The 25,811-nt window shown below is 50.7% G+C and overlaps 1 protein-coding gene across 5 annotated transcripts in view; it reads right to left on the minus strand.

Moving 5' to 3' along the window:
• LOC141239282 (OX-2 membrane glycoprotein-like) overlaps positions 1 to 16,173 on the minus strand; it is an 82,977-nt gene extending 66,804 nt beyond the window's left edge. For all 5 annotated transcript variants that reach the window (XM_073668529.1, XM_073668528.1, XM_073668527.1 and 2 more), the window contains exon 1: positions 16,028 to 16,173. In XM_073668529.1, the coding sequence (XP_073524630.1) occupies positions 16,028 to 16,106 (79 nt within the window). In that variant the 5' untranslated portion in view covers positions 16,107 to 16,173. The remainder of the gene's footprint in view (positions 1 to 16,027) is intronic.
• Positions 16,174 to 25,811: the final 9,638 nt, after the last annotated feature.

Consider the following 25,811-nt stretch of genomic DNA (forward strand, 5'->3'; position numbering starts at 1 on the left):
TGAGTCTAAATCGTCTCCCTCCCGGAAAGACGTTCGTATCAGTACCTGATCGGGAGAAGATCCTTCACTGGGGTCACTCGTCTAAACTGGCTGGCCACGCTGGTCAGAAGAAGACCCTCCAGCTTATTTCCCGGCACTACTGGTGGCCTACCCTGCACAAGGATGTAATAGACTTTGTTTCTGCCTGTGTGTCCTGCGCCCGCAACAAGGTTCCGAGACATCTGCCAGCCGGTCGCCTCCTTCCGCTCCCAGTACCTGCTGCCCCCTGGCAGCATATTGCAATGGACTTCATAACTGACCTCCCACTCTCTGCCGGTTGTACGGTCATTTGGGTGGTCGCTGACCGCTTCTCCAAGATGGCTCATTTCGTTCCCCTGCCAGGCCTCCCGTCTGCACCCGAGCTAGCTAGAGACTTTATTCGTCACATCTTCCGTCTTCATGGCCTGCCCCTCCACATCGTGTCGGATCGTGGGGTACAGTTCACCTCACGCTTCTGGAGAGCCACTTGTAAACTACTAGACGTCACCCTGGACTTCTCTTCCGCTTACCACCCACAGTCCAATGGTCAAGTGGAGCGGATCAATCAGAACCTGACCAGTTACCTCCGGCACTTCGTTAATGCCCACCATTCTGACTGGGTGGATCTCCTACCATGGGCCGAGTTCTCTTACAATAATCAAGAGAGCGAATCCTCCTCCAAATCCCCGTTTTTTGTAGTCTTTGGTCAGCATCCTCGGATTCCTTTTCCTGTCTCCACCTCGGTGGACAACCCGGCTGCGGAATCTCTCGTTAGCAAATTTTCCTCCATTTGGGAGAGTACCCGATCCGCACTCCTTCAGTCGTCCGAGCGGATGAAAAGACACGCTGACAAAAAACGCCTGGATCCTCCTCAATTTCGTCCAGGAGATAAGGTCTGGCTCTCATCTAAATATGTTCGACTCAAGATACCCTCTTACAAGTTAGGGCCTCGGTTCATCGGACCTCTGGAGGTCACCAGTCAGATCAACCCGGTGGCCTATAAATTGAAACTCCCGGCCAACTTACGGATCCCTAACTCCTTCCATGTATCTCTCCTCAAACCTGTGGTACTTAACTCTTTTTCCAAGTCTACAGGTACGCCTCCTGCTCCGGTTTCTGCTGAGGACGAGTTTGAGGTAGAGAACATTCTTGCCACCAAAAGGGTAAGAGGAAAGACCTTTTTTCTGGTAGATTGGAAGGGGTTTGGTCCTGAGGAGAGAACGTGGGAGCCCCGGGAGAACATCCATGCCCCTCTCATCCTAGCTAAATTTCTGTCTGGCCTAAAAAAGGGGGGGCCTAAAGGGGGGGGTACTGTAGTGCCGGCGTCCCTGCCCTCTGCTAGGCAGGGACGCTGCTCCCCTCACCGCTCTGCCCCGTGCCCGGCGTCCCTCTCCCGCTCTGCTGTCAGCGCGCGCTCCTTCCCGGCGTCCTCCTCCCGCTCTGCTCTCAGCGCGCGCTCCTTCCCGGCCCCTGTGCTTAGGGCGCGCGCGCGCGCGCTCCCCTCCTCTTAAAGGGGCCGCGCGCGCCGTCCTAAGGAGTCCCCGGCCAATGGCCGGAGGACTTCATCATATATAAGGCACCTCCTCCAAAATGGAGGTGCCCGAGCAATGTTGTTTGCACCTGTGTCTCACCTGTGCTTCAGCCCTCAGGTCCCGTTGCCAGTTACCTGTCAGATTCCTGCCTGATTACTTGCTACCTGTCTGCTAGTCTGAGGTCCGACGGTCTGCCTTACTACTCCTGTCAGTCTGTCTAAGGACCAGCCTGCCCGCTCACCTGGGAGCGCACCTCAGCTACCTGCCTGCTTTCCTGAGGTCCGACGGTCTGCCTTACAACTCCGGTCAGTCTGTCTATGGACCAGCTTGCCCGCTCACCTGGGAGCACTTCTCCGTTACCTGCCTGCTTGCCAGCCCGGAGGCTCCGCTGTCACGTGCTGTGACCACCAGCTACTCCAGACTCTTGCCCGCTCACCTGGGAGCGCTTCTCCACTACCTGCCTGCTTGCCTGCCCGGAGGCTCCGCTGTCACGTGCTGTGACCACCAGCTACTCCAGACTCTTGCCCGCTCACCTGGGAGCGCTTCTCCGCTACCTGCCTGCTTGCCTGCCCGGAGGCTCCGCTGTCACGTGCTGTGACCACCAGCTACTCCAGACTCTTGCCCGCTCACCTGGGAGCGCTTCTCCGCTACCTGCCTGCTTGCCTGCCCGGAGGCTCCGCTGTCACGTGCTGTGACCACCAGCTATTCCTGAGACTCTTGCCCGCTCACCTGGGAGCGCTTCTCCGTTACCTGCCTGCTTGCCTACCTGGAGGCTCCGCCGTCACGTGCTGTGACCACCTGCTATTCCAGAGACTCTCGCTTGCTCACCTGGGAGCACACATTCTTCATCTGCCTTGCTAGCCTACCTGGAGGTTCAGCCATCACAGGTCGTACCTACCCTTTATCCAGAGACTGCCCCGATCACTTGCCGTGTCCTCCTGCCCGTACACCCAGAGACTGTCCTGGTCACCTCCTGTGACTACCTGCCTGGTCGCCACCCGCTCCCTTACAAGGACCGCCCCCTTGTATTGTAGCCCAGAGGTTCCGCCTCCCAGACCCGTTAGAGGGGGGGGGGGTTATATGTAAAATCATCCTTAAAACCCATCTTGCATGAGAATATGTGTGAATCTAATGAAAATATAGAGTCCCTGTGGGTGGAGATAAGGGGAGGGGGAGAAAATAATAAATTACTGATAGGGATTTGTTATAAGTCTCCAAAAATAATGGAAGCAGTGGAGAATATCATCATAAAGCAAATAGATGAAGCATAGACTCAAGGAAAAGTCATTATTATGGGGGACTTCAACTACCCTGAAATACATTGGGGAACAGAAACCTGTAGTTCCAGCAAAGGTAATGGGTTTTTGACAACTATGAGAGACAATTACCTTTCACAACTGGTTCAGGACCCAACTGCTAGACCTAGTATTAACCAACAGGCCAGACCGCATATCAAATATACGAGTTGGGCATTACTTGGGTAATAGTGATATCACAAAATAATAAGCTTTCATTTATCCTTTAGTAAGATGTGTAGTTAGAGGGGTTACAAGGACACTAAATTTCAGGAAGGCAAATTTCCAACGGTTGAGAGATGATCTTAGTGCAATAAACTGGGACGATATCCTGAGACATAAAACTACACAAAGCAAATGGGAGACATTTATTAGCATCTTGAATAGGATCTGTGCACAATATATACCCTATGGGAATAAACATGCTAGAAATAGGAGGAAACCACTATGGCTAAATAGAGCTGTAAGGGGCGCAATAAGTGACAAAAACAAAGCATTTAGAGCACTAAAGCTAGTAGGTAGTGATGAGGCATTAAATAAATACAGAAAATTAAATAAATTCTGTAAAAAACAAATCAAGGCAGCAAAGATTGAGACAGAGAGACTCATTGCCAGAGAAAGTAAAAATAATCCCAAAATATTATTTAACTACGTAAATAGTAAGAAACTAAAAAATGATAGTGTTGGCCCCCTTAAAAATAGTCTGGGTGAAATGGTGGATGACGATGAGGAGTTCCTGTCAAACTAATCTGATCAGCTTTTATGAGGAGGCAAGTTCCGGACTGGACCAAGGAAATGCAGTGGATGTTGTGTATATGGACTTTTCAAAAGCTTTTGATAACGGTTCCACACAAAAGGTGGATACATAACATGAGAACAATGGAGATAGGGGAAAATATGTGTAAGTGGGTTAAAAATTGACTCAGTGATAGGAAACAAAGGGTGGTTATTAATGGAACACACTCAGACTGAGTCTCACTTAACAGTGGGGTACCACAGGGGTCAGTATTGGGCCCCCTTCTTTTTAACATATTTATTAATGACCTTGTAGGGGGCATACAGAGTAGTATTTCAATATTTGCAGATGACACTAAACTCTGCAGGGTAATCAATACAGAGGAGTACAATTTTATATTACAGGAGGATCTATGTAAACTAGAAGCTTGGGCTGATAAATGGCAAATGAGCTTTAATGGGGATAAATGTAAGGTAATGCACTTGGGCAGAGGAAATAAACTGTATAATTATATGCTTAATTGTAAAACACTGGGCAAAACTGTAACTGAAAAAGACCTGGGTGTATTGGTGGATGACAAGCTCATGTTTAGTGGCCAGTGTCAGGCAGCTGCTGCAAAGGCAAATAAAATAATGGGATGCATTAAAAGAGGCATAGATGCTCATGAGGAGAACATAATTTTACCTCTATACAAGTCACTAGTGCGACCACAGTTAGAATACTGTGTATAGTTCTGGTGTCCGGTGTATAAGAAAGACATAGCTGAGCTAGAGCGGGTGCAGAGAAGAGCGACCAAGGTTATTAGAGGACTGTGGGTCTGCAATACCAAGGCAGGTTATTACACTTGGGGTTACTTAGTTTGGAAAAACGAAGGCTTAGGGGTGATCTTATTACTATGTACAAGTATATGAGGGGACAGTACAAAGACCTTTCTACTGATCTTTTTACTCTGAGGCCTGAGACGGGGACAAGGGGGCATCTTCTACGTTTGGAGGAAAGAAGGTTTAATCATAATCACAGACGGGGATTCTTTACTGTAAGAGCAGTGAGACTATGGAGCTCTCTGCCGCATGATGTTGTAATGAGTGATTCTCTACTAAAATTTAAGAAGGGCATGGATGCCTTTCTTGAAAAGTATAATATTACAGGTTATATATACTAGATTCCTTGATAGGGCGTTGATCCAGGGAACTAGTCGGATTGCCGTATGTGGAGTTAGGAAGGAATTTTTTCCCCAATGTGGAGCTTAGTGTTTGCCACATGTTTTTTTTTGCCTTCCTCTGGATCAACATGTTAGGCTATGGGTTGAACTAGATGGACTTAGTCTTCTTTCAACCTTAAAAAACTATGTTACTATGTTACTAAACTGATAGGGCACGACCAGCTGCCTTTCCTTCATCCACTCCTGTTGGGGGTTACAGGGAACCGTTTCCCGGCACAACCTCCCCTGATCCCATAACACCCTCTTCTTATCGGATTCGGAGATGGGCTTCTCCATGAGGTCCCTGCTGAAGGGAGAGACTTGCCCACACCCCCCCCTGTGCTGACATTATATGGTGTAGGCTCACCCCTTCATATTTCTGTGATGCTCTGCAGCTGCAGGCTGTCACAGAACTCATGGGTGTTGCACAGACGGGTTCTCCCCAGTGGCCTCAATACATGCAGACATCTCCACCCAAGTCCACTAGATGGAGCCCTGACAAGTATGCAGATACTGGGGGTTGGAGTTTAGCTAGGGAGCTCTCAGTGCAGTTTAGTTGAGTTCTCAGTCAGCTTCCAGAGAGAGAGGAACCACAGAGAGCGCAAGCTGCAGTCTGTGTGGCTGAAGGCCAGGCTAGGCCCCATGCTGCGGGCTAGCCTGGCCAGCGAGGGCCTAGAGTGGGCCAGAAGGAAGAGGAGAGGAGAAGAGCCATCTGGGACAGAGGGAGCATACAAGGTTCTTCCCAGACGCAAGCCGGGCATCGGGCCCGTGCCTATTGGGATCTCTATGCCCAGTAAGGAATCCGGCATACTGAGGATGATTTTATACTCCTCGGTCCACCCGTGAATACCGCACTTTCAGAGGACCAGGTACCACGAAGGCCCCAGCGTCCAGGGATAGTGGTAACCAGTGGAAAGCCCTCGCCGCCAAGCAGACGGGTGTTAGAAACAGCAAGGAAGCTAGACCCTGTTCTAGGCAGGTCAGAAGCTCCAGGGAGAGAGGCAGGAAGATACAGACAAGGAGGCCTTACACCCGCACACTGGGGAGCAAGTCCAGAAGTGCACACCACCTACAAGTACCCCGGACCGTGCCTGACTACCATCATCAGTAAAGGTACTGAAGCGAACCCCTGTGTGCGTGTCTGTTCTTCCTCTGACCCGGCTGGGTCCCCATCCCTGCCCCGGGGGCCCGCTCCACCTGTGGGGAGCAGAAACACCTCAGCTGCCATCCCAACACCCCCGGAGGTCTGAAGCAGCGCTGGTAATCATTACCAGGTACCACAGGTGGCGTCACAAACTGTTTATTTAATTTATCCAAGTTCCAATCCCCTTTTTCAAGAGTGACCCCAGGGTACGGGCCCGGGAGCCGACCACCACGACATCCCCAAACCAGGTAAAGGCCCAGGTACCGAGTCATCCCCATCCCCTGGGCGCGTCATTTTAAGTGGCGTCACGAACAGGATATCGTGCCCGCTGCCACCGGGTACTGTGCGCCTTAAAGAACTGTGTCGCATACCGTGGTGAAGTTTTCCCGCCAATTGCCACTGTTTCCCGCCATTGTCCGCCATTTTCCTGTTGCCTCGTGGGAAGAAGAGGGGCGTAACCGCGCGAAGTCCAGGCCCCGCCTCACGCACTGACGCAGCGTCAGGTCCTGGAAGGAGACCGCCGTGCCAGGAAGCACACGCCCTGATGTCAGACGCAAGGGAACGCCAGGTCCTGCACCGGGAACTGCTAGTTGAGCAGTTCTCCTATCCCCGTCCGGGGGACCACAGCCGGCTCTACAAGCAGGAAGGTAGGCTGCAGTTAACTAGGGGGGGCGCAGCGATGGTGGATGATCAGCAGAACGCCGCGGCCCTCGACAACGCCCCCGCAAGAAATATCTTAGTCCGATGCTGCTCAGGCAGGAGCAGTCGCCGCACCAGCAGGAGCTGTGACACGGATGGTGCCCATGGCTCTACAGCATGCCCTAAATGTTCAGAGGGTGAGGGAACTGTTGGAACAGGACACCCCGACTGAACAGGAGGATGACCAGGACGGGTCACCCACCTCCCATAACCAGGCGCAGGCCAGGAGGGGGCGCCCTTGAGCTACTAGTTCCCCGGTAGCTCTCATGTTAAGTAGAAGTTAACCTGAACTTGCAGTCCGTGAACTATGAGCGGTCCCACCATTGTACATAGTTTGCACCTCCTGAGGTGCCCCCTGGTGGTTTTCACAAGACCACCACCGCTAAAACCTGCTTGCCGTGGCCAAACCAGTGGTCCTACACCAGTCCTGCAGCCCGCCCAGGACCTTCGTTGGGGGTTTGCAGCAGGTCCCCCACAAGCCAGCTTACCCGGATGAGAGGGACACGCCCGAGGAGGGATCTCATCAAAACTGGTCGTTGCAGAAAGTAAAGTTGTGTTGCTGCTAATGTGCGTGTGCTCAATTGTTATAAAAGTATTTTATATATATTAAAAAGAAAGAAAATATTTTTGCTACAAGTAAAGTATAAATAATGTTTATTAAACCTGTTATTACAACGTTCAAGCTACGTGCCTCCCATAAAGGGATACTTACCTCTCCCCGTGCCTCTGCAGATCCGCTGTGCGCTCCCTGTGACGTCTCAGGTCAGAGGGTGCGGTGACGTCTTTCCACAGCGCCCTCCCCTGAGCCGTCACAGGCAGCGCAGAGCGGGAAGACGCCGGCGATGCTGGAGTCCGGACCCGAGCAGCGCCAGCAAGTGAGAAGTGAGGTGAGGTTTTTTTTGTTTGTTTTTTTTAATGTATGGAGGCATGGGGCATAATATTAGGGGTGACATCCTGCATGGGGCATAATATGGGGGTGTGACATCCTGCATGAGGCATTATATGGGGGTGTGACATCCTGCATGGGGCATTATATGGGGGAGTGACATGCTGCATGGGGCATTATAAAGAGAGGGGGTTGATATCCTGCATGGAGCATTATATGGGGGGGTAACATCCTGCATGGGGCATTATATGGGGGAGTGACATGCTGCATGGGGCATTATAAAGAGAGGGGTTTGATATCCTGCATGGAGCATTATATGGGGGGGTGACATCCTGAATGGGGCATTATATGGGGGGGTGACATGCTGCATGGGGCATTATATGGGGGGTGATATCCTGAATGGGGCATTATATGGGGGGTGATATCCTGAATGGGGCATTATAAAGACAGGGGAGTGATATCCTGCATGGGACATTATATGGGGGCTGACATCCTGCATGGGGCATTATATGGGGGGTGACATCCTGCATGGGGCATTATATGGGGGGGGTGACATCCTGCATGGGGCATTATATAGACAGGGGAGTGATATCTTGCATGGGGCATTATATGGTGGGAGAAAGGAACATCCTGCATGGGGCATTATATGGGGGGTGACATCCTGCATGGGGCATTATAAGGGGGGGGGGGACAGCCTGCATAGGGCATTATAAGGGGGAAACAGCCTGCCTATTGAGGACCTATGCTGCCTATTGGGGACATTTACCTGCCCATTGAGGACCTATGCTGCCTATTGGGGACATTTACCTGCCTATTGTGGACATTTACCCGCCCATTGGGGACCTATGCTGCCTATTGGGGACATTTACCTGCCTATTGGGGACCTATGCTGCCTATTTGGGACATTTACCTGCCTATTGGGGACCTATGCTGCCTATTGGGGACATTTACCTGCCTATTGGGGACCTATGCTGCCTATTGGGGACATTTACCTGCCTATTGGGGACATTTACCTGCCTATTGAGGACCTATGCTGCCTATTGGGGAACTATGCTGCCTATTGAGGACCTATGCTGCCTATTGGGGACCTATGCTGCCTATTGGGGACCTATGCTGCCTATTGAGGACCTATGCTGCCTATTGAGGACCTATGCTGCCTATTGGGGACCTATGCTGCCTATTGGGGACCTATGCTGCCTATTGAAATACCGGTTGATTTAACTTTACTTGTTCTTCATTTTAAATATTGTATTTGTTCCTGTATTGTTTTTTTACTTCAAAATAAGATATGTGCAGTGTGCATAGGAATTTGTTCATAGTTTTTTTAAAAAATTATATTCCGGCCCTCCAATGGTCTGAGGGTCAGTGAACTGGCCCCCTGTGTAAAAAGTTTGAGGACCCCTGCTGTAGAGAATGGGCAACCAGTGTAATGACTGGCACAAGATGGAGGCATCGGTGAAGCGGCTGGACAGAAATACGACTCGGGCTGTTGCATTCAAGACGGATTGGAGAGGAGAAAGTTTGGTAAGAGGGAGACTGATCAGAAGAGAGTTGCAGTAGTCCAGACGAGAGCGAATAAGAGTGACCGTAAGGCTGTGTGCCCACTATGAGCTTTTTAAGCGTTTCCGCAGCGGCAATTCCACCGAAGAAATGCTTAAAAAATGCTTGTTAGTAGGTTTGCTATGTTCCCCAATGATAATCCGCATGTGCTGTGCACATGCTGCGGAAATTTCCGTTGCGGATTATCATTGCAGAAAAATCTGCAGCACTACCAATTATTTTGCATAATCACTGCGTTTTTGTTGCCATTTGCATTGAATCGCTTAATATCCGCATGACTACATGTGCACATGCGGATATTAAGCGATTCAATGTGCGCATGGTACCCGGGTCGGGAGAAGAGGAGACTCTCATCCAGACCCGGGTACCATAGAACCTGTAGTTAAAAAAGAATTTAAAATAAAAAAAAACACATTATACTTACCTTCTGATGGCCCGCGGTCTTCTATCCCGTACGTCTTGGCTCCCTGGCGGCTCGCGATGGAGTAAAAGGACCTTCCATGACATCATTCAGTCATGTGACAGGTCACGCGACCGCTGACTTCGGCTGTCACGTGACCTGTCACATGACTAAATGACGTCATGGAAGGTCCTTTTACACCACCGCGAGACACCGGACGCATCGGAGGAGACTGGGGGACATCGGAAGGTGAGTATAATGTTTTTTTTTTATTTTTTACCATTTGTATTCTTTTTTTTTAACTAACTTGGTCACACTATATAAAATACATGCCGGCTGCATGGATTTATATAGTGTGACCAAGTTGTCAAGCACTTTCCAAGTGATGCTAAAATCACTTGGAGAAGCGCTTGATAACCCGCATGCAGAAATGCATGTGAAAAATGCTTCACTTACGCTTGTCGCTGGCAGGAAAAACGCATGTACAATCCGCATGTACAATCCGCATGTACAATCCACGTGTACAATCCACGTGTACAATCCGCATGCGTTTTTTCTGCCAGGGAGATGCAGAAACATTCAGGAAAAATCCGGAGCATTTCTGCAGCGTGGGCACATAGCCTAAGAGTTTAGCAGTTTCAAAGGTGAGAAAAGGTCGGATTCTGGAGATGTTTTTAAGATGCAGGTGACAAGAGCGAGTGAGTGATAGGATATAGGGAGTAAAGGAAAGGTTAGTGTCGAATATGACCCCAAGGCAGCGGGCATGCTGCTTGGGGGTTATGGTTGAACCGTCCAAGGTAATTTTAATGTTAGATAGAGTTAGGTTAGTAGAGGGAGGAAACACAAGAAGTTCAGCTTTGGAGAGATTCAGTTTAAGATAGAGAGAGGACATGATGTTGGAGACAGCAGACAGACAATCTGTAGTATTTTGTATTAGGGTAGGGGCAGGGCCAGTGACAGCACCCGGCGCACCCGGGCAAATGCAGGGGCCCTGGACCATCAGGGGGGCCCCCTCGCCATCGAGACCCAGGCTGCTCCCCCAGCATCTGTGCAGGACTGCTGGCGTTGTTTGATTGCTGTCACTGCGTACTGCATACAGTGGGTGTGTGCATGTCTGTGTACAGTGTGTGTGTGCATGTCTGCGTACAGTGTGTGTGTGCATGTCTGCGTACTGTGTGTGTGTGCATGTCTGTGTACAGTGTGTGTGTGCATGTCTGTGTACAGTGTGTGTGTGCATGTCTGTGTACAGTGTGTGTGTGCATGTCTGTGTACAGTGTGTGTGCATGTCTGTGTACAGTGTGTGTGTGCATGTCTGTGTACAGTGTGTGTGTGCATGTCTGTGTACAGTGTGTGTGCATGTCTGTGTACAGTGTGTGTGTGCATGTCTGCGTACTGTGTGTGTGCATGTCTGTGTACAGTGTGTGTGTGCATGTCTGTGTACAGTGTGTGTGTGCATGTCTGTGTACAGTGTGTGTGTGCATGTCTGCGTACAGTGTGTGTGTGCATGTCTGCGTACAGTGTGTGTGTGCATGTCTGCGTACAGTGTGTGTGTGCATGTCTGCGTACAGTGTGTGTGCATGTCTTCGTATAGTGTGTGTGCATGTCTGCGCACTGTGTGTGCGCGTGCATTTCAGCATACTGTGTGTGCGTGCATGTCTGCGTACTGTGTGTGCGCGCATGTCTGCGTACTGTGTGTGCGCGCATGTCTGCGTACTGTGTGTGCGCGCATGTCTGCGTACTGTGTGTGCGCGCATGTCTGCGTACTGTGTGTGCACGCATGTCTGCGTACTGTGTGTGCACGCATGTCTGCGTACTGTGTGTGCGCACGCATGTCTACACACTGTGTGTGTGCGCGCATGTCTGCATACTGTGTGTGCGCGCGCATGTCTGCGTACTGTGTGTGCGCGCGCATGTCTGCGTACTGTGTGTGCGCGCGCATGTCTGCGTACTGTGTGTGCGCGCATGTCTGCGTACTGTGTGTGCGCGCATGTCTGCGTACTGTGTGTGCGCGCATGTCTGCGTACTGTGTGTGCGCGCGCATGTCTGCGTACTGTGTGTGCGCGCGCATGTCTGCGTACTGTGTGTGCGCGCGCATGTTTGCGTACTGTGTGTGCGCGCATGTTTGCGTACTGTGTGTGCGCGCATGTCTGCGTACTGTGTGTGCGCGCGCATGTCTGCGTACTGTGTGTGCACGCATGTCTGCGTACTGTGTGTGCGCGCATGTCTGCGTACTGAGCATGTCTGCGCACTGAGCATGTCTGCGTACTGTGTGTGCGCATGTCTGCATACTGAGCATGTCTGCGTACTGTGTGTGTGCATGTCTGCGTATTGTGTGTCTGCCTGTCTGCGTACTGTGTGTGTGCATGTCTGCGTACTGTGTGTGTGCATGTCTGCATACTGTGTGTGTGCATGTCTGCATACTGTGTGTGTGTCCATGTCTGCATATGTGAAGGATGAGGGGACAGGCTGGGCCCTGTGTTGTCTGCATACAGTGTGTGCATGTCTGCATACCGAGCATGTCTGCGTACTGAGCATGTCTGCGTACTGAGCATGTCTGCGTACTGTGTGTGCATAATGAGCATGTCTGCGTACTGTGTGTGTGCATGTCTGCGTATTGTGTGTGTGCATGTCTGCGTACTGTGTGTGTGCATGTCTGCGTACTGTGTGTGTGCATGTCTGCGTACTGTGTGTGTGTCTATGTCTGCATATGTGAAGGATGAGGGGACAGGCTGGGCCCTGTGTTGTCTGCATACAGTGTGTGCATGTCTGCATACTGAGCATGTCTGCGTACTGTGTGTGCGCATGTCTGCGTACTGAGCATGTCTGCATACTGTGTGTGCGCATGTCTGCGTACTGAGCATGTCTGCGTACTGTGTGTGCGCATGTCTGCATACTGAGCATGTCTGCGTACTGTGTGTGCGCATGTCCGCATACTGAGCATGTCTGCGTACTGTGTGTGCGCATGTCTGCATACTGAGCATGTCTGCGTACTGTGTGTGCGCATGTCTGCATACTGAGCATGTCTGCGTACTGTGTGTGCGCATGTCTGCATACTGAGCATGTCTGCGTACTGTGTGTGCGCATGTCTGCATACTGAGCATGTCTGCGTACTGTGCGTGCGCGCATGTCTGCGTACTGTGCGTGCATGTCTGCGTACTGTGCGTGCGCGCATGTCTGCGTACTGTATGTGTGCGCATGTCTGCGTACTGTATGTGTGCGCATGTCTGCGTACTGTGTGTGTGCGCATGTCTGCGTACTGTGCTGTGTGTGTGTGCATGTCTGCGTACTGTGTGTGTGTCTATGTCTGCATATGTGAAGGATGAGGGGACAGGCTGGGCCCTGTGTTGTCTGCATACAGTGTGTGCATGTCTGCATACTGAGCATGTCTGCGTACTGTGTGTGCGCATGTCTGCGTACTGAGCATGTCTGCATACTGTGTGTGCGCATGTCTGCGTACTGAGCATGTCTGCGTACTGTGTGTGCGCATGTCTGCATACTGAGCATGTCTGCGTACTGTGTGTGCGCATGTCCGCATACTGAGCATGTCTGCGTACTGTGTGTGCGCATGTCTGCATACTGAGCATGTCTGCGTACTGTGTGTGCGCATGTCTGCATACTGAGCATGTCTGCGTACTGTGTGTGCGCATGTCTGCATACTGAGCATGTCTGCGTACTGTGTGTGCGCATGTCTGCATACTGAGCATGTCTGCGTACTGTGCGTGCGCGCATGTCTGCGTACTGTGCGTGCGCGCATGTCTGCGTACTGTGCGTGCGCGCATGTCTGCGTACTGTGCGTGCGCGCATGTCTGCGTACTGTGCGTGCGCGCATGTCTGCGTACTGTATGTGTGCGCATGTCTGCGTACTGTATGTGTGCGCATGTCTGCGTACTGTGTGTGTGCGCATGTCTGCGTACTGTGCGTGTGCGCATGTCTGCGTACTGTGCTGTGTGTGTGTGTGTGCATGTCTGCGTACTGTGTGTGTGCATGTCTGCATATGTGAAGGATGAGGGGGCAGGCTGGACCCTGTGTTGTATACCTATATTTCTCTGCGGTATCTGTGCATCATGAATCATGGTAGGTGTTAAAGGGGCCTAGAAAAACTCTTTAGCCCAGGGCCCACGAAAACCTGGAGCTGGCCCTGGGTAGGAGTGATGTCAGGAGAAGAAGTGTATAATTGGGTGTCGTCAGCATAGAGATGACACTGGAACCCAAATATGCTGATTGTTCGTCCAATAGGGGCAGTGTATAGAGAGAAGAGGAGGGGGCCTAGGACTGAGCCTTGAGGAACCCTGATAGTAAGGAGACAAGAAGAGGAAGAGGAGCCAGCAAAAGATACCGTGAAGGAGCGGTCAGAGAGGTAGGAGGAGAACCAGGAGACTGAAATTTATTGGTTTCACCTTATTTTTTTAAACTAACTTTCCATAACTTTGGTTAACTTTAAGAAGTTTGGTCCTTGTATGCTTTAATCCCTTCACTACCTTTGATGTACATGTACGTCAAATGTAGTGTCCCCGCCGTTGATGTGGGCTCGCATCTTTCCTCACACAAGTGTCTCTAACAGCGGTGAGTGGAGCACGGCTGTTAACCAGTTAAGTCTCACTGTCAATCACTGACACCGGGATTTAATATGCGCTGGCCGGAAGCGCGTCATTCAACCCAGTATCAGACTGGGGTGCCTAGGACCACGCAGTAACCTTGACTTTGGTGGCCCCACTTTTCACCTGCATGTAGAAATTACACCACCATCATTCACAAATGTACCTATATCTCTATATAATAATAAACTGGGTAGTTTGGCTAATGAATGATGAGATGCTGCTTTTTTCTGTACAGAGTGAATCAAGTGAATTATGCCAAGTAAAGCCCATACAATGCGGTTGGGGGCCCATATCTGCACAGGGGCCCACCGGGGGATTCCCCTGTTCCCCTATGGGCCAGTCCACGCCTGACTCAACCCGCCCATCAATGCCCCAGTCACGTGATCGTGGGGCAAGATGGGTTTTCATGACAGCCGGGGGTCTGCTGATGACCCCCGTGCCTGTCATTTTAAACCTCCTGTGAACACCGGCCTTTGGCAATATCAGCTCTCAGCATAAAAGAAAACGCATCCTGATATATACGTATACCATCCTGGTATATATGTCACTCATCCTGGCCCCATCCTGTATATATATATCCCCCCATCCTGGTATAAATGTCCCCTATCCTGGTATATATGTTCTCCATTGTGGTATATATATATCCCCCATCCTGGTATATATGTCCCTTATCCTGGGCCCCATCCTAGTATATATGTCACCCATCCTGGTATATCTGTCCTCCATTCTGGTATATTTATCCCCCAGTCTGGTATATATGTCCCCCATTCTGGTATATATGTCCCCCATCCTGGTATATACGTCCCCAATCCTGCATATATGTCCTCCATTCTGGAATATGTATCCCTCACCCTGGTATATATGTCCCTTATCCTGGGCCCCATCCTAGTATATATGTCCCCCATCCTGGTATATATGTCCTCCGTTCTGGTATACGTATATGTCCTCCATTCTGGTATATATGTCCCCCATCCTGATATATATGTATGTCCCCCATTATGGTATATATGTACCCTATCCTGGTATATATGTCCCCCATCCTGGTATATATATCCCCCATCCTGCATATATGTCATCCATTCTGAAATATGTATCCCTCACCCTGGTATATATGTTCCTTATCCTGGGCCCCATCCTGGTATATATGTCCCTTATCCTGGGCCCCTTCTTAGTATATATGTCCTCCATTCTGGAATATATATCCCTCATCCGGATATATATGTCCCCCATCCTGGGCCTTATCCGGATGTATATATCCCCCATCCTGGTATATGCCCCCCATTCTGCCTCTGTTCTTTAATGCACATAAAAAAAATAAACCATTCTACTCACCTTCCCTGACTTCAGCGTGCACGTGACGGGAGCATATGATGTCACTGCCATGCTCCCCCGGTCTCGTGCACGCTGACGTCAGCTGCCAGCTTCTGGTGGGCGGGCAGCGTGTATGGCAGTGTACAGACCCAGCAGGTCTCTGTGCCATAATACACTGCAGCTAAATGTGCATCAGAGGACCAACGTCCAGTTGAAGATTGTGCTGGCGTCGGGCGACCCCCCACCCACATGGCACCGGTCGCGACCTCTGCGACTATGGTCATTACGCGCCTGTCTATATATCTGTCCATCTATATCTATTATCTATCCCTATAGCAATCATTGCTGTCCAAAAACGCAGGTGAAAAAATGCCGCAAAAAACACGTATTTTTGTACGCTGCGTTTTTCCTGCCAAGAGATGCAAAAATGGTGCAGAAATTACTTGACGTCTGCACAGACCCTTATGATCCAGAGAAGTAAATGGGGGGGGGTGATGTCCGCGTCTCTGAAGGTCAAGGGCAGTTAAGGGGTTAACAATGATTTAATGCAAATATTTTCTTAAAGAAGCATGCACAGGGCTACATAGTGGGAAAGCGAGAGACAGAAGAAAGAGTTAAATACCAGACACAAGGAGGACTGCACTTACCCAGGATTACATGGCAGAACATGAGCCCGATAACTATGAAGCTTGTGAGCACAGACATGAGGAACAGACTCAGCTGCATTTCTGATTCTCAGTTTTGGCGGGAAATTCACTATACTTTCACTTTTATTTTAAAGGGCCAGTCCCTGCAAAGCAATCACAGCAGAAGCAATGTATCTGTGCTTGCCATGTTCAGGGTTGTATGTACATAGTCCCGGGAGCTCTGCCACCCTGATAGGGCGGGGCTGAGTGATTGAAAAGTTTGATCTTAGCACCATCGCAGCGCTGTTTAGACTGCGGAGATATAAGAAGTATACTTCTCCTATCTCCATGCAGATATAAAGAAATGACACTTAGGCTATGTTCACATACAACATTTCTTTGATGCATTTTTTTTCTGCAGCCAAAACAGTCTCTCTTGGCAGAAAGGCTGCATTCAAACTGCCCGCTTTTTAGGGTCTTCGTAGAGTTTCTTGGCGCTTTTTTTTTTTTTTTTTGGGGTGCAGAATACTTGTGCTTTGATCTTACAGCAGATAAATTTGGTTTCATTCATGAAAAACGCTGTTGCATTTTATGCATTTTGATTTTTTCATTGCTTTCTGGGGGGGGGGGGGGGGGGGCGAAAAAACGCCGCAAACACGCTGCAGTAATTGACACGCTGCAGATTTTTTAAAAAAAAAACGCTCTACTTTGCAAATTCAGTCATGAAAAAAAAAAAAAAAACAAGCGTGTGCATGAGATTTCTAAAATCTTCCAGTTTTTGCCGGAAGTGTTAAAAAAAGCAGTTTTAAAAATTGCATGAAGAAAAAAACGCAGCCAGAAAAAAAAAAGTTGCATGTGAACATAGCCTTAAGCTTCAGTTTGGTAGAAATTGGACACAGCTTTACTCAAAACCGATCATTGTCGTAAACCAGCATGAAAAACGAGCCAGAGGCACAGCTGAAGCTTTTATCATAGTGATGGGTCATTGCAGTAGCGTAGCTACAAGGGGGGGCGTAGGGTGCAGTCGCCCTGGGCCCCCGCACTCTGAGGGGCCCAGCTGGAGCTACGCTACTTTGAACTGTATCAGTGCATGCCAATACAGTTAAACTCAGTGGAAGAGCAGAGAGACACAATCTCCCTGCACTGCCACGCAGGCGCTATGGGGCCCAGGAGCCGGGGGAAAGGCTGGTGCCAGCACCGGGTGCACCGGGCACTGGATGCCAATACAGTTGAAAGCAATGATGAGAGAGTGAGCGTCAGCTGACGCTGCCTGTCCCACCATTTCCCTTCTGCATCTGACGTCTCAGCACAGCAGGCATGATGACGTCACGACATGGCACCCGCTGTGCTGAAATGTGCGGGCGCTCAGAGTGCTCACTAAAGAGACTGGAGCAGCGGGGAAATGAAGAAGAGAGGTGAGTATTGTATTTTTTTTTATGGTGAGCACATTATACTATGGGGAGTGCATTATACTACATGGAGGACAATGGAATGCATTATATACTTAGATTTAGCGAGTTATATTTATGGAGTTTGTAATTATTTTGTCAACCTTCCATTTTTTTTTTTTTAAACAGAAACAGTCAGTTCATTTAGGGTTAAAACTGAGTTTTCAGAGATGCTGGACTCATGTGTAACTGAGCTTCTGAACAGGTGATGTCGGTGGGCGGCTACTTTCTCCGTATGCCTTAAAAGTTTTTCCATTTCAACATTGTATGTATTATGCTATGAGTAAGAATCTACATATCCGAAACGCGAAAAGCCTCTGTACGCTTTTATTTGCACTATGGTCTCATGTTTTTAATTTTTTCAAAATGAAGGCTATTTTTAAAGTCAATTTCACGAGTTGTGTGGAGGGCTGTATGGGGGCTGTTATACTCTCTGGTAGTTGAGGTGGGGTACAACAGCAGGGTCATCATACTGTGTGTGTGGAGGGTATTGTGGAAAAAATCAATGTGGGGTGTGACAAAGTCACTGGCAGAATACTGGAGGGGAGATATGTTTCACTGAGGCTGTTAGCTTCAGTGATGCGAAAGTAGGTGCAGAGAGGGCTAATCAGCCATTTAAAAAGGGCATGTTTTATAGGTGAATGACCGTAGTGCGGGTGGGAGGTCATTCCCCATATCTCCACCCCGGGGTGGGGTCTGGGCTTTAAATAGCCAGCCTTATCCTCAGGTGTTGTTCAGTGTGTGGAAGCTATCTCCTGAGAGAGAGGAGCTTGTGTTTATGTGCTCAACTGGACCATGTGCTATTGCTAACCCTGAGTGGACGGACCTTGGCCGAAGTAAGGACTGTTCTGTACCTTTTTCCTTTTTGTTTCCTGTTATGCCAGAAAGGCTACGTTTATGTTATGCACTTGACCGTGGTTTATGATGCTTCCTACAATAAACCACAAAGTCATTTAAAGAGACAGTGTCCTGTATCTACCTCCTAGTGCAGCAAAGCTAGCGACTCTACCACAGGGAGTATCATACAGTGTTTGTGGGGCACTTTTGTTAGCATCATACTTTATGGGTGCAATGAAAAGTGAATCTAGGGCTTCACTAGGAGGAAAATTACTTTGTAAGGATTGCAAAGTCGTGACATACTCGTATGCTCTTCGGTGACCCTACCGAATATTATTATTTTTGCTGGGGAGGGGCAGTTAGAACTTCTGTTATAGGACCCCATGATTTATATGTATGCCTCTGGCCGGAGGTGTGCAAATTCTTTTACTTGCGGTCACATGACCTTCCGTTTCAGGCTCCGGAGAATCCTAACAGTGCGCGCTGTGAGGATTTAAAAGTATGAATTTAAGAGGCTGTAGCATATATGGTCTGCAAAGTACTGGTGTAGAACTGATATAACCATTATACAGCCACTTTATAGTGGTAATATCAGTCCTAGTACAGTGATTTTGGTTAATTGTATTGTCTAGGCTTGAGGTTAAAGTCTGCAGTGTCTCTATGTGACTGATGACTTCTGAATCCTCACAGTGTGTGCATCGCACGCTATGAAGTTCTCTGGTGCCGGGAGGGGGCGGTCATGTGACTGTTAGCATGAGATTTGCATACATGTAGTCACCTGCCAACCGTGCGTGGCCGCGCTCAATACAAGTGAGAAAATTGAGCATAGCCGAGCACGTCTAGTCAGAATGTGGCCGGAGGTGTGGAAATCAAATACTTGCGGTCGCATGATCACCTGCTCCCGGAACCGGATAATTCTGTCAGTGCGCGCTGTGAGAATTCAGAAGCATTTATTCAAAAAGATGTAGAAAAACAAAATTGACATGTGAAATAACATGCTCAACACATGTAATGCATGCATTTAGAAGTAATATAAACTTATTCTACTATAGGGCTCTTACTTGATTTAAAGAACACAAGGTATAATTTACCAACAATCACTTCTAGCAGCTTAGAATACTCGGGGGGTGTTGTTAATGCAGATGGTAAACCACAAATGCCTTTCTCATGATTTAAGACTGCATGTACTGTATATTTTTTTAAGAACGTGCTAATTTGTAATGTCTTTATGCTCCCACACTTACCGGTGGAGTGATGTGCTTTGAGTGAGAGTCATAATCATTATATCTTAAAGACTATTTAATGGAGATGAGAGAATTCAACTCGTACTGTACAAAAATTCGTATTCTCCAGAATATAGATATTTTGCAATTTTTTTCCCCACAAATTGAGCATTATGGCTGCCAGCTGTAGCTACTATTTTGCTGAACCATAGGGTCGGAACTTCCAGCTTGAACAGGCCGCAGACGTTCTTCCATCGAGAAGCATGTTGCCACTGATGTGCGCCCTACAGACAATAACTGGTCCTTGGGCGACGCACATCGTAATGTTCTAATGACATGATCTGCTCCATGACTGTATGGTGTGCAGTGACATTAAAGTCTTGGACAAGCTGGAAGTCCCAGCCCCATTGTGAAACAGACCGAAGAAAAGATGTACAATTAAATTTGTGGCAAATAAGTTTGATTGTGAGAAAAAAAAGTGGCCATGTGTTTAATGACTACAAAAAATATTCCCTCCTCACAGTGTTTTGTACATTCTGCTGTACTGTAAGGATCAATAGAAACTCAGATACACGGCTACATAAGATTCACTGACTTCTTTATTAACTTCTTTCAAGGTAGATAATGTAGAAGTTCCCATTAGAAGTCAGGGCAATAGTCTTAAAAAGTTCCCCAATAATAATGATGACAAAGGGCCATTGACTCATTTAGAGTCAACCTTCAGCACTCAGGAGAGGAAAAACCCCCTTGGAGGAAACCTCTAGGGAACCATGGCTGAAGGACTGCCCTTCCCTTAGGCTGTAGATGTTCATGGACGAGAACAGAGACCGAGCCCGGAATCTGCCTCATGGTGCAGCAGATAACTCACTTGATTTGTGATTATATCTAGCTTCAGAAAGTCCATCAAATGTTTTATCCATTGTTGAGAACAGAGACCGGAATCTGCCTCGTGTGCAGTAGGTATCTCTTTTTATTTGTGAGTGCACCTAGCTGCGAAAAGTCCAGTAAATGTCATATTCAGTGGTTGAGATCAGAGACCGCCCAGAATCTGCCTCATGTGCAGCAGGTATCTCCCTTTATCTGTGAGTGCGTCTAGCTGCGGAAAGTCCAGTAAATGTCATATTCAGTGGTTGAGATCAGAGACCACCTAGAATCTGCCTCCTGTGCAGTAGGGATCTCCCTTTATCTGTGAGTGCGTCTAGCTGCGGAAAGTCCAGTAAATGTCGTTTTCAGTGGTTGAGAACAGAGACCGAGCACGGAATCTGCTTCGTCATGCAGAAGGAAACTCACTTGTTCTGTGAGTGCGTCTGTAACGGGTCCGGGAGGCGGAACCTCTGAGCTACTATACAAGGGGGCGGCCCTTGTAAGGGAGCGGGTGGCAGTCTCTGGGTGAACGGACAGGGAGTTACGGCAAGTGATCAGGGCAGTCTCTGGGTAAGGGGTAGGTACGACCTGTGATGGCAGAGCCTCCGGGTAGGCTAGCAGGCAGATGGTAGATGTGTGCTCCCAGGTGAGCAAGCGAGAGTCTCTGGAATAGCAGGTGGTCACGGCACGTGACGGCGGAACCTCCGGGCTGGCAGGCAGGTAGGTAACGGAGAAGCGCTCCCAGGTGAGCGGGCAAGAGTCTCTGGAATAGCTGGTGGTCACCGCACGTGACAACGGGACCTCCGGGCTGGCAAGCAGGCAGGTAACGGAGATGCGCTCCCAGGTGAGCGGGCAAGAGTCTCTGAGATAGCTGGTGGTCACAGCACGTGACAACGGAGCCTCCGGGCTGGCAAGCAGGCAGGTAGCGGAGAAGCGCTCCCAGGTGAGCGGGCAAGCTGGTCCATAGACAGACTGACCGGAGTTGTAAGGCAGACCGTCGGACCTCAGGCAAGCAGGCAGGTAGCTGATGTGCGCTCCCAGGTGAGCGGACAAGTTGGTCCTTAGACAGACTGACCGGAGTTGTAAGGCAGACCGTCGGACCTCAGGCAGGCAGGCAGGTAACAAGTATTCAGGCAGGAATCAGGCAGGTAACTAGCAGGAAACTGGCAGGAAACTGGCAGGTAACTGGCAGGTAACTGGCAACGGGACCTGAGGGCTGAAGCACAGGTGAGACACAGGTGCAAACAACATTGCTCGGGCACCTCCATTTTGGAGGAGGTGCCTTATATATGATGAAGTCCTCCGGCCATTGGCCGGGGACTCTTTAGGGCGGCGCGCGCGGCCCCTTTAAGAGGAGGGAAGCGCGCGCGCGCGCGCCCTAAGCACAGGGGCCGGGAAGGAGCGCGCGCTGAGAGCAGAGCAGGAGGAGGACGCCAGGACGGAGCGCGCGCTGACAGCAGAGCAGGAGGAGGACGCCGGGACGGAGCGCGCGCTGACAGCAGAGCGGGGAGAGGACGCCGGGACGGAGCGCGCGCTGACAGCAGAGCGGTGAGGGGAGCAGCGTCCCTGCCTAGCAGAGGGCAGGGACGCCAGCGCTACAGTACCCCCCCTTTAGGCCCCCCCTTTTTTAGGCCAGACAGAAATTTAGCTAGGATGAGAGGGGCATGGATATTCTCCCGGGGCTCCCACGTTCTCTCCTCAGGACCAAACCCCCTCCAATCTACCAAGAAAAAGGTCTTTCCTCTTACCCTTTTGGTGGCAAGAATGTTCTCTACCTCAAACTCGTCCTCAGCAGAAACCGGAGCAAGAGGCGTACCTGTAGACTTAGAAAAAGAGTTAAGTACCACAGGTTTGAGGAGAGATACATGGAAGGAGTTAGGGATCCGTAAGTTGGCCGGGAGTTTCAATTTATAGGCCACCGGGTTGATCTGACTGATAACCTCCAGTGGGCCGATGAACCGAGGCCCCAACTTATAGGAAGGGATCTTGAGCCGGACATATTTGGACGAGAGCCAGACTTTATCCCCAGGACGGAATTGAGGAGGATCCAGACGTTCTTTGTCAGCGTGCCTTTTCATACGCTCGGATGACAGAAGGAGTGCGGACCGGGTACTCTCCCATATGGAGGAAGACTCGCTCTCGTGATTGTTGTACGAGAATTCGGCCCATGGCAGGAGATCCACCCAGTCAGAATGGTGAGCATTAACGAAGTGCCGGAGGTAACTGGTCAGGTTCTGATTGATCCGCTCCACTTGACCATTAGACTGTGGGTGGTAAGCGGAGGAGAAGTCCAGAGTGACGTCTAGCAATTTACAAGTGGCTCTCCAGAAACGAGAAGTGAACTGTACTCCTCGATCCGACACGATGTGACGGGGCAGGCCATGAAGACGGAAGATGTGGCGGATAAAGACTCTAGCCAGCTCGGGTGCAGACGGAAGACCTGGCAGGGGAATGAAGTGAGCCATCTTGGAAAAGCGGTCAGCGACCACCCAAATGACCGTACAACCGGCAGAGACGGGCAGATCAGTTACGAAGTCCATCGCTATATGCTGCCAGGGGGCAGCAGGTGCTGGCAGAGGAAGAAGGCGGCCGGCCGACAGGTGTCTCGGAACCTTGTTGCGGGCGCAGGACACACAGGCAGAAACAAAGTCCATAACATCCTTGTGCAGGTTAGGCCACCAGTAGTGCCGGGTAATAAGCTGGAGGGTCTTTTTCTGACCGGCGTGGCCAGCTAGTTTAGACGAATGACCCCAGTGTAGGATCCTCTCCCGATCAGGTACCGATACGAACGTCTTACCAGGAGGGAGACAATTTAGACTCACGGGGGCCACCTGCATTACTCTGGCGGGATCGATGGGGCAGTCACATGGTCTATGAGGTGGTAATGTCTCTGCCTCCTCCATATCAAAGACATCAGCACAAGACCAATAAGGAATCGGAAGTCCAGGTAGATTAGCTGGGATAGGAGAGGGACGGACGGAATGGACGGGAACCAGACAGGTTTTATGACAGTCTTGTCCCCAGCGAAGGACTTCTCCGGTTTGCCAGTCAAGCACGGGTGCATGTCTCTGGAGCCAAGGCAGACCTAGCAAGAGGGCGTGAGAGAGTCCAGGCAGAACGTGAAGGGAGATACTCTCTGAATGCAGCATACCCACCTGCAGAGTAATGGATTCGGTGATGAATTGGATGGGGCGAGATAAGAGGCCCCCATCCACGGCAACAACAGACAAGGGTACAGCCAGAGGTTTGGTGGGGATGCGGTATTTCTCCACCAGGGACAGTGAAATAAGATTTCCGGCTGCTCCAGAGTCAAGTTGGGCTAGTTCGGAATAACGATTCTCCCCGCAGATGATTGAGACAGACAGCAGCAGGGATGGAGAGGATTTATTTTTGTCTAGATCAAGTCCTCTGAGCGAACCTAGACACAGGCGTTCTCCCGACCTCTCCGGGCAGGCACGGATCCGATGCTCCTTACTGCCACAGTAGAAGCAGCTCCCCTCGGCACGGCGAAAGTCCTGACGGGATTTGACCATCTTGGTCTGGTCGACCTGCATAGGCTCAGGAGAGTGTACCTGGGGAGAAACGGAAGGAGTGACGGGTTTCAGAAAAGTAGGAACCAGACGTGGAAGCCCCTTTTCGCGGGTGACCTCTTTGGCACGTTCCTGGAACCGTAGGTCAATCCGGGTGGCAAGAGTTATTAGGTCATCGAGAGTGGTAGGAATGTCCCGACCAGCAAGTTCATCTTTAATACGGCCGGACAGACCCTCCCAGAAGACGGATACCAGAGCTTCGTTATCCCAGGCCAGCTCCGAGGCAAGGGTACGGAACCGTATGGCATATTGACCCACGGTGAGGCTTCCCTGACGGAGGCGTAGCAGAGATGATGCGGATGAGGTCCTCCGTCCGGGTTCGTCGAAGGCTTTCCGGAAAGCCGTGAGAAAGGCAGGCAAATCGGACACCAGGGGGTCTCCTCTCTCCCATAGAGGATTTAGCCAGGCCAGAGCCTCCCCGGTGAGATGGGACATGATGAATGCAATTTTGGCTCGGTCGGAGTTAAACTGGTGGGACAATAGTTCAAAATGCAGGGTGCACTGATTTATGAAGCCCCGAGCCAGGACGGAGTCGCCTCCGAAGCGAGGAGGTGCAGAGAGCCGGGGTCCGGAAAAGGATACCATGGTACTGGTCGTAGTTGCAGGATCAGACAGGGTGTTCAGGCGAGTATTAACATTCCGCAGATGACCCAGGATGGCCTCCTGTTGGGACTTCTGACGGGACAGTTCAAGACAGAGGTCCGAGAGCGAGGGAGCTTGGGTGCCACCGGGTTCCATGGCCCGAGCAAACTGTAACGGGTCCGGGAGGCGGAACCTCTGAGCTACTATACAAGGGGGCGGCCCTTGTAAGGGAGCGGGTGGCAGTCTCTGGGTGAACGGACAGGGAGTTACGGCAAGTGATCAGGGCAGTCTCTGGGTAAGGGGTAGGTACGACCTGTGATGGCAGAGCCTCCGGGTAGGCTAGCAGGCAGATGGTAGATGTGTGCTCCCAGGTGAGCAAGCGAGAGTCTCTGGAATAGCAGGTGGTCACGGCACGTGACGGCGGAACCTCCGGGCTGGCAGGCAGGTAGGTAACGGAGAAGCGCTCCCAGGTGAGCGGGCAAGAGTCTCTGGAATAGCTGGTGGTCACCGCACGTGACAACGGGACCTCCGGGCTGGCAAGCAGGCAGGTAACGGAGATGCGCTCCCAGGTGAGCGGGCAAGAGTCTCTGAGATAGCTGGTGGTCACAGCACGTGACAACGGAGCCTCCGGGCTGGCAAGCAGGCAGGTAGCGGAGAAGCGCTCCCAGGTGAGCGGGCAAGCTGGTCCATAGACAGACTGACCGGAGTTGTAAGGCAGACCGTCGGACCTCAGGCAAGCAGGCAGGTAGCTGATGTGCGCTCCCAGGTGAGCGGACAAGTTGGTCCTTAGACAGACTGACCGGAGTTGTAAGGCAGACCGTCGGACCTCAGGCAGGCAGGCAGGTAACAAGTATTCAGGCAGGAATCAGGCAGGTAACTAGCAGGAAACTGGCAGGAAACTGGCAGGTAACTGGCAGGTAACTGGCAACGGGACCTGAGGGCTGAAGCACAGGTGAGACACAGGTGCAAACAACATTGCTCGGGCACCTCCATTTTGGAGGAGGTGCCTTATATATGATGAAGTCCTCCGGCCATTGGCCGGGGACTCTTTAGGGCGGCGCGCGCGGCCCCTTTAAGAGGAGGGAAGCGCGCGCGCCCTAAGCACAGGGGCCGGGAAGGAGCGCGCGCTGAGAGCAGAGCAGGAGGAGGACGCCGGGACGGAGCGCGCGCTGACAGCAGAGCAGGAGGAGGACGTCGGGACGGAGCGCGCGCTGACAGCAGAGCGGGGAGAGGACGCCGGGACGGAGCGCGCGCTGACAGC

Source organism: Phyllobates terribilis, unplaced genomic scaffold, assembly GCF_046119375.1.
Source record: "Phyllobates terribilis strain yellow unplaced genomic scaffold, ASM4611937v1 Scaffold_2__4_contigs__length_985480577, whole genome shotgun sequence".
In the NCBI taxonomy this organism is placed as follows: Eukaryota; Metazoa; Chordata; class Amphibia; order Anura; family Dendrobatidae; genus Phyllobates; species Phyllobates terribilis.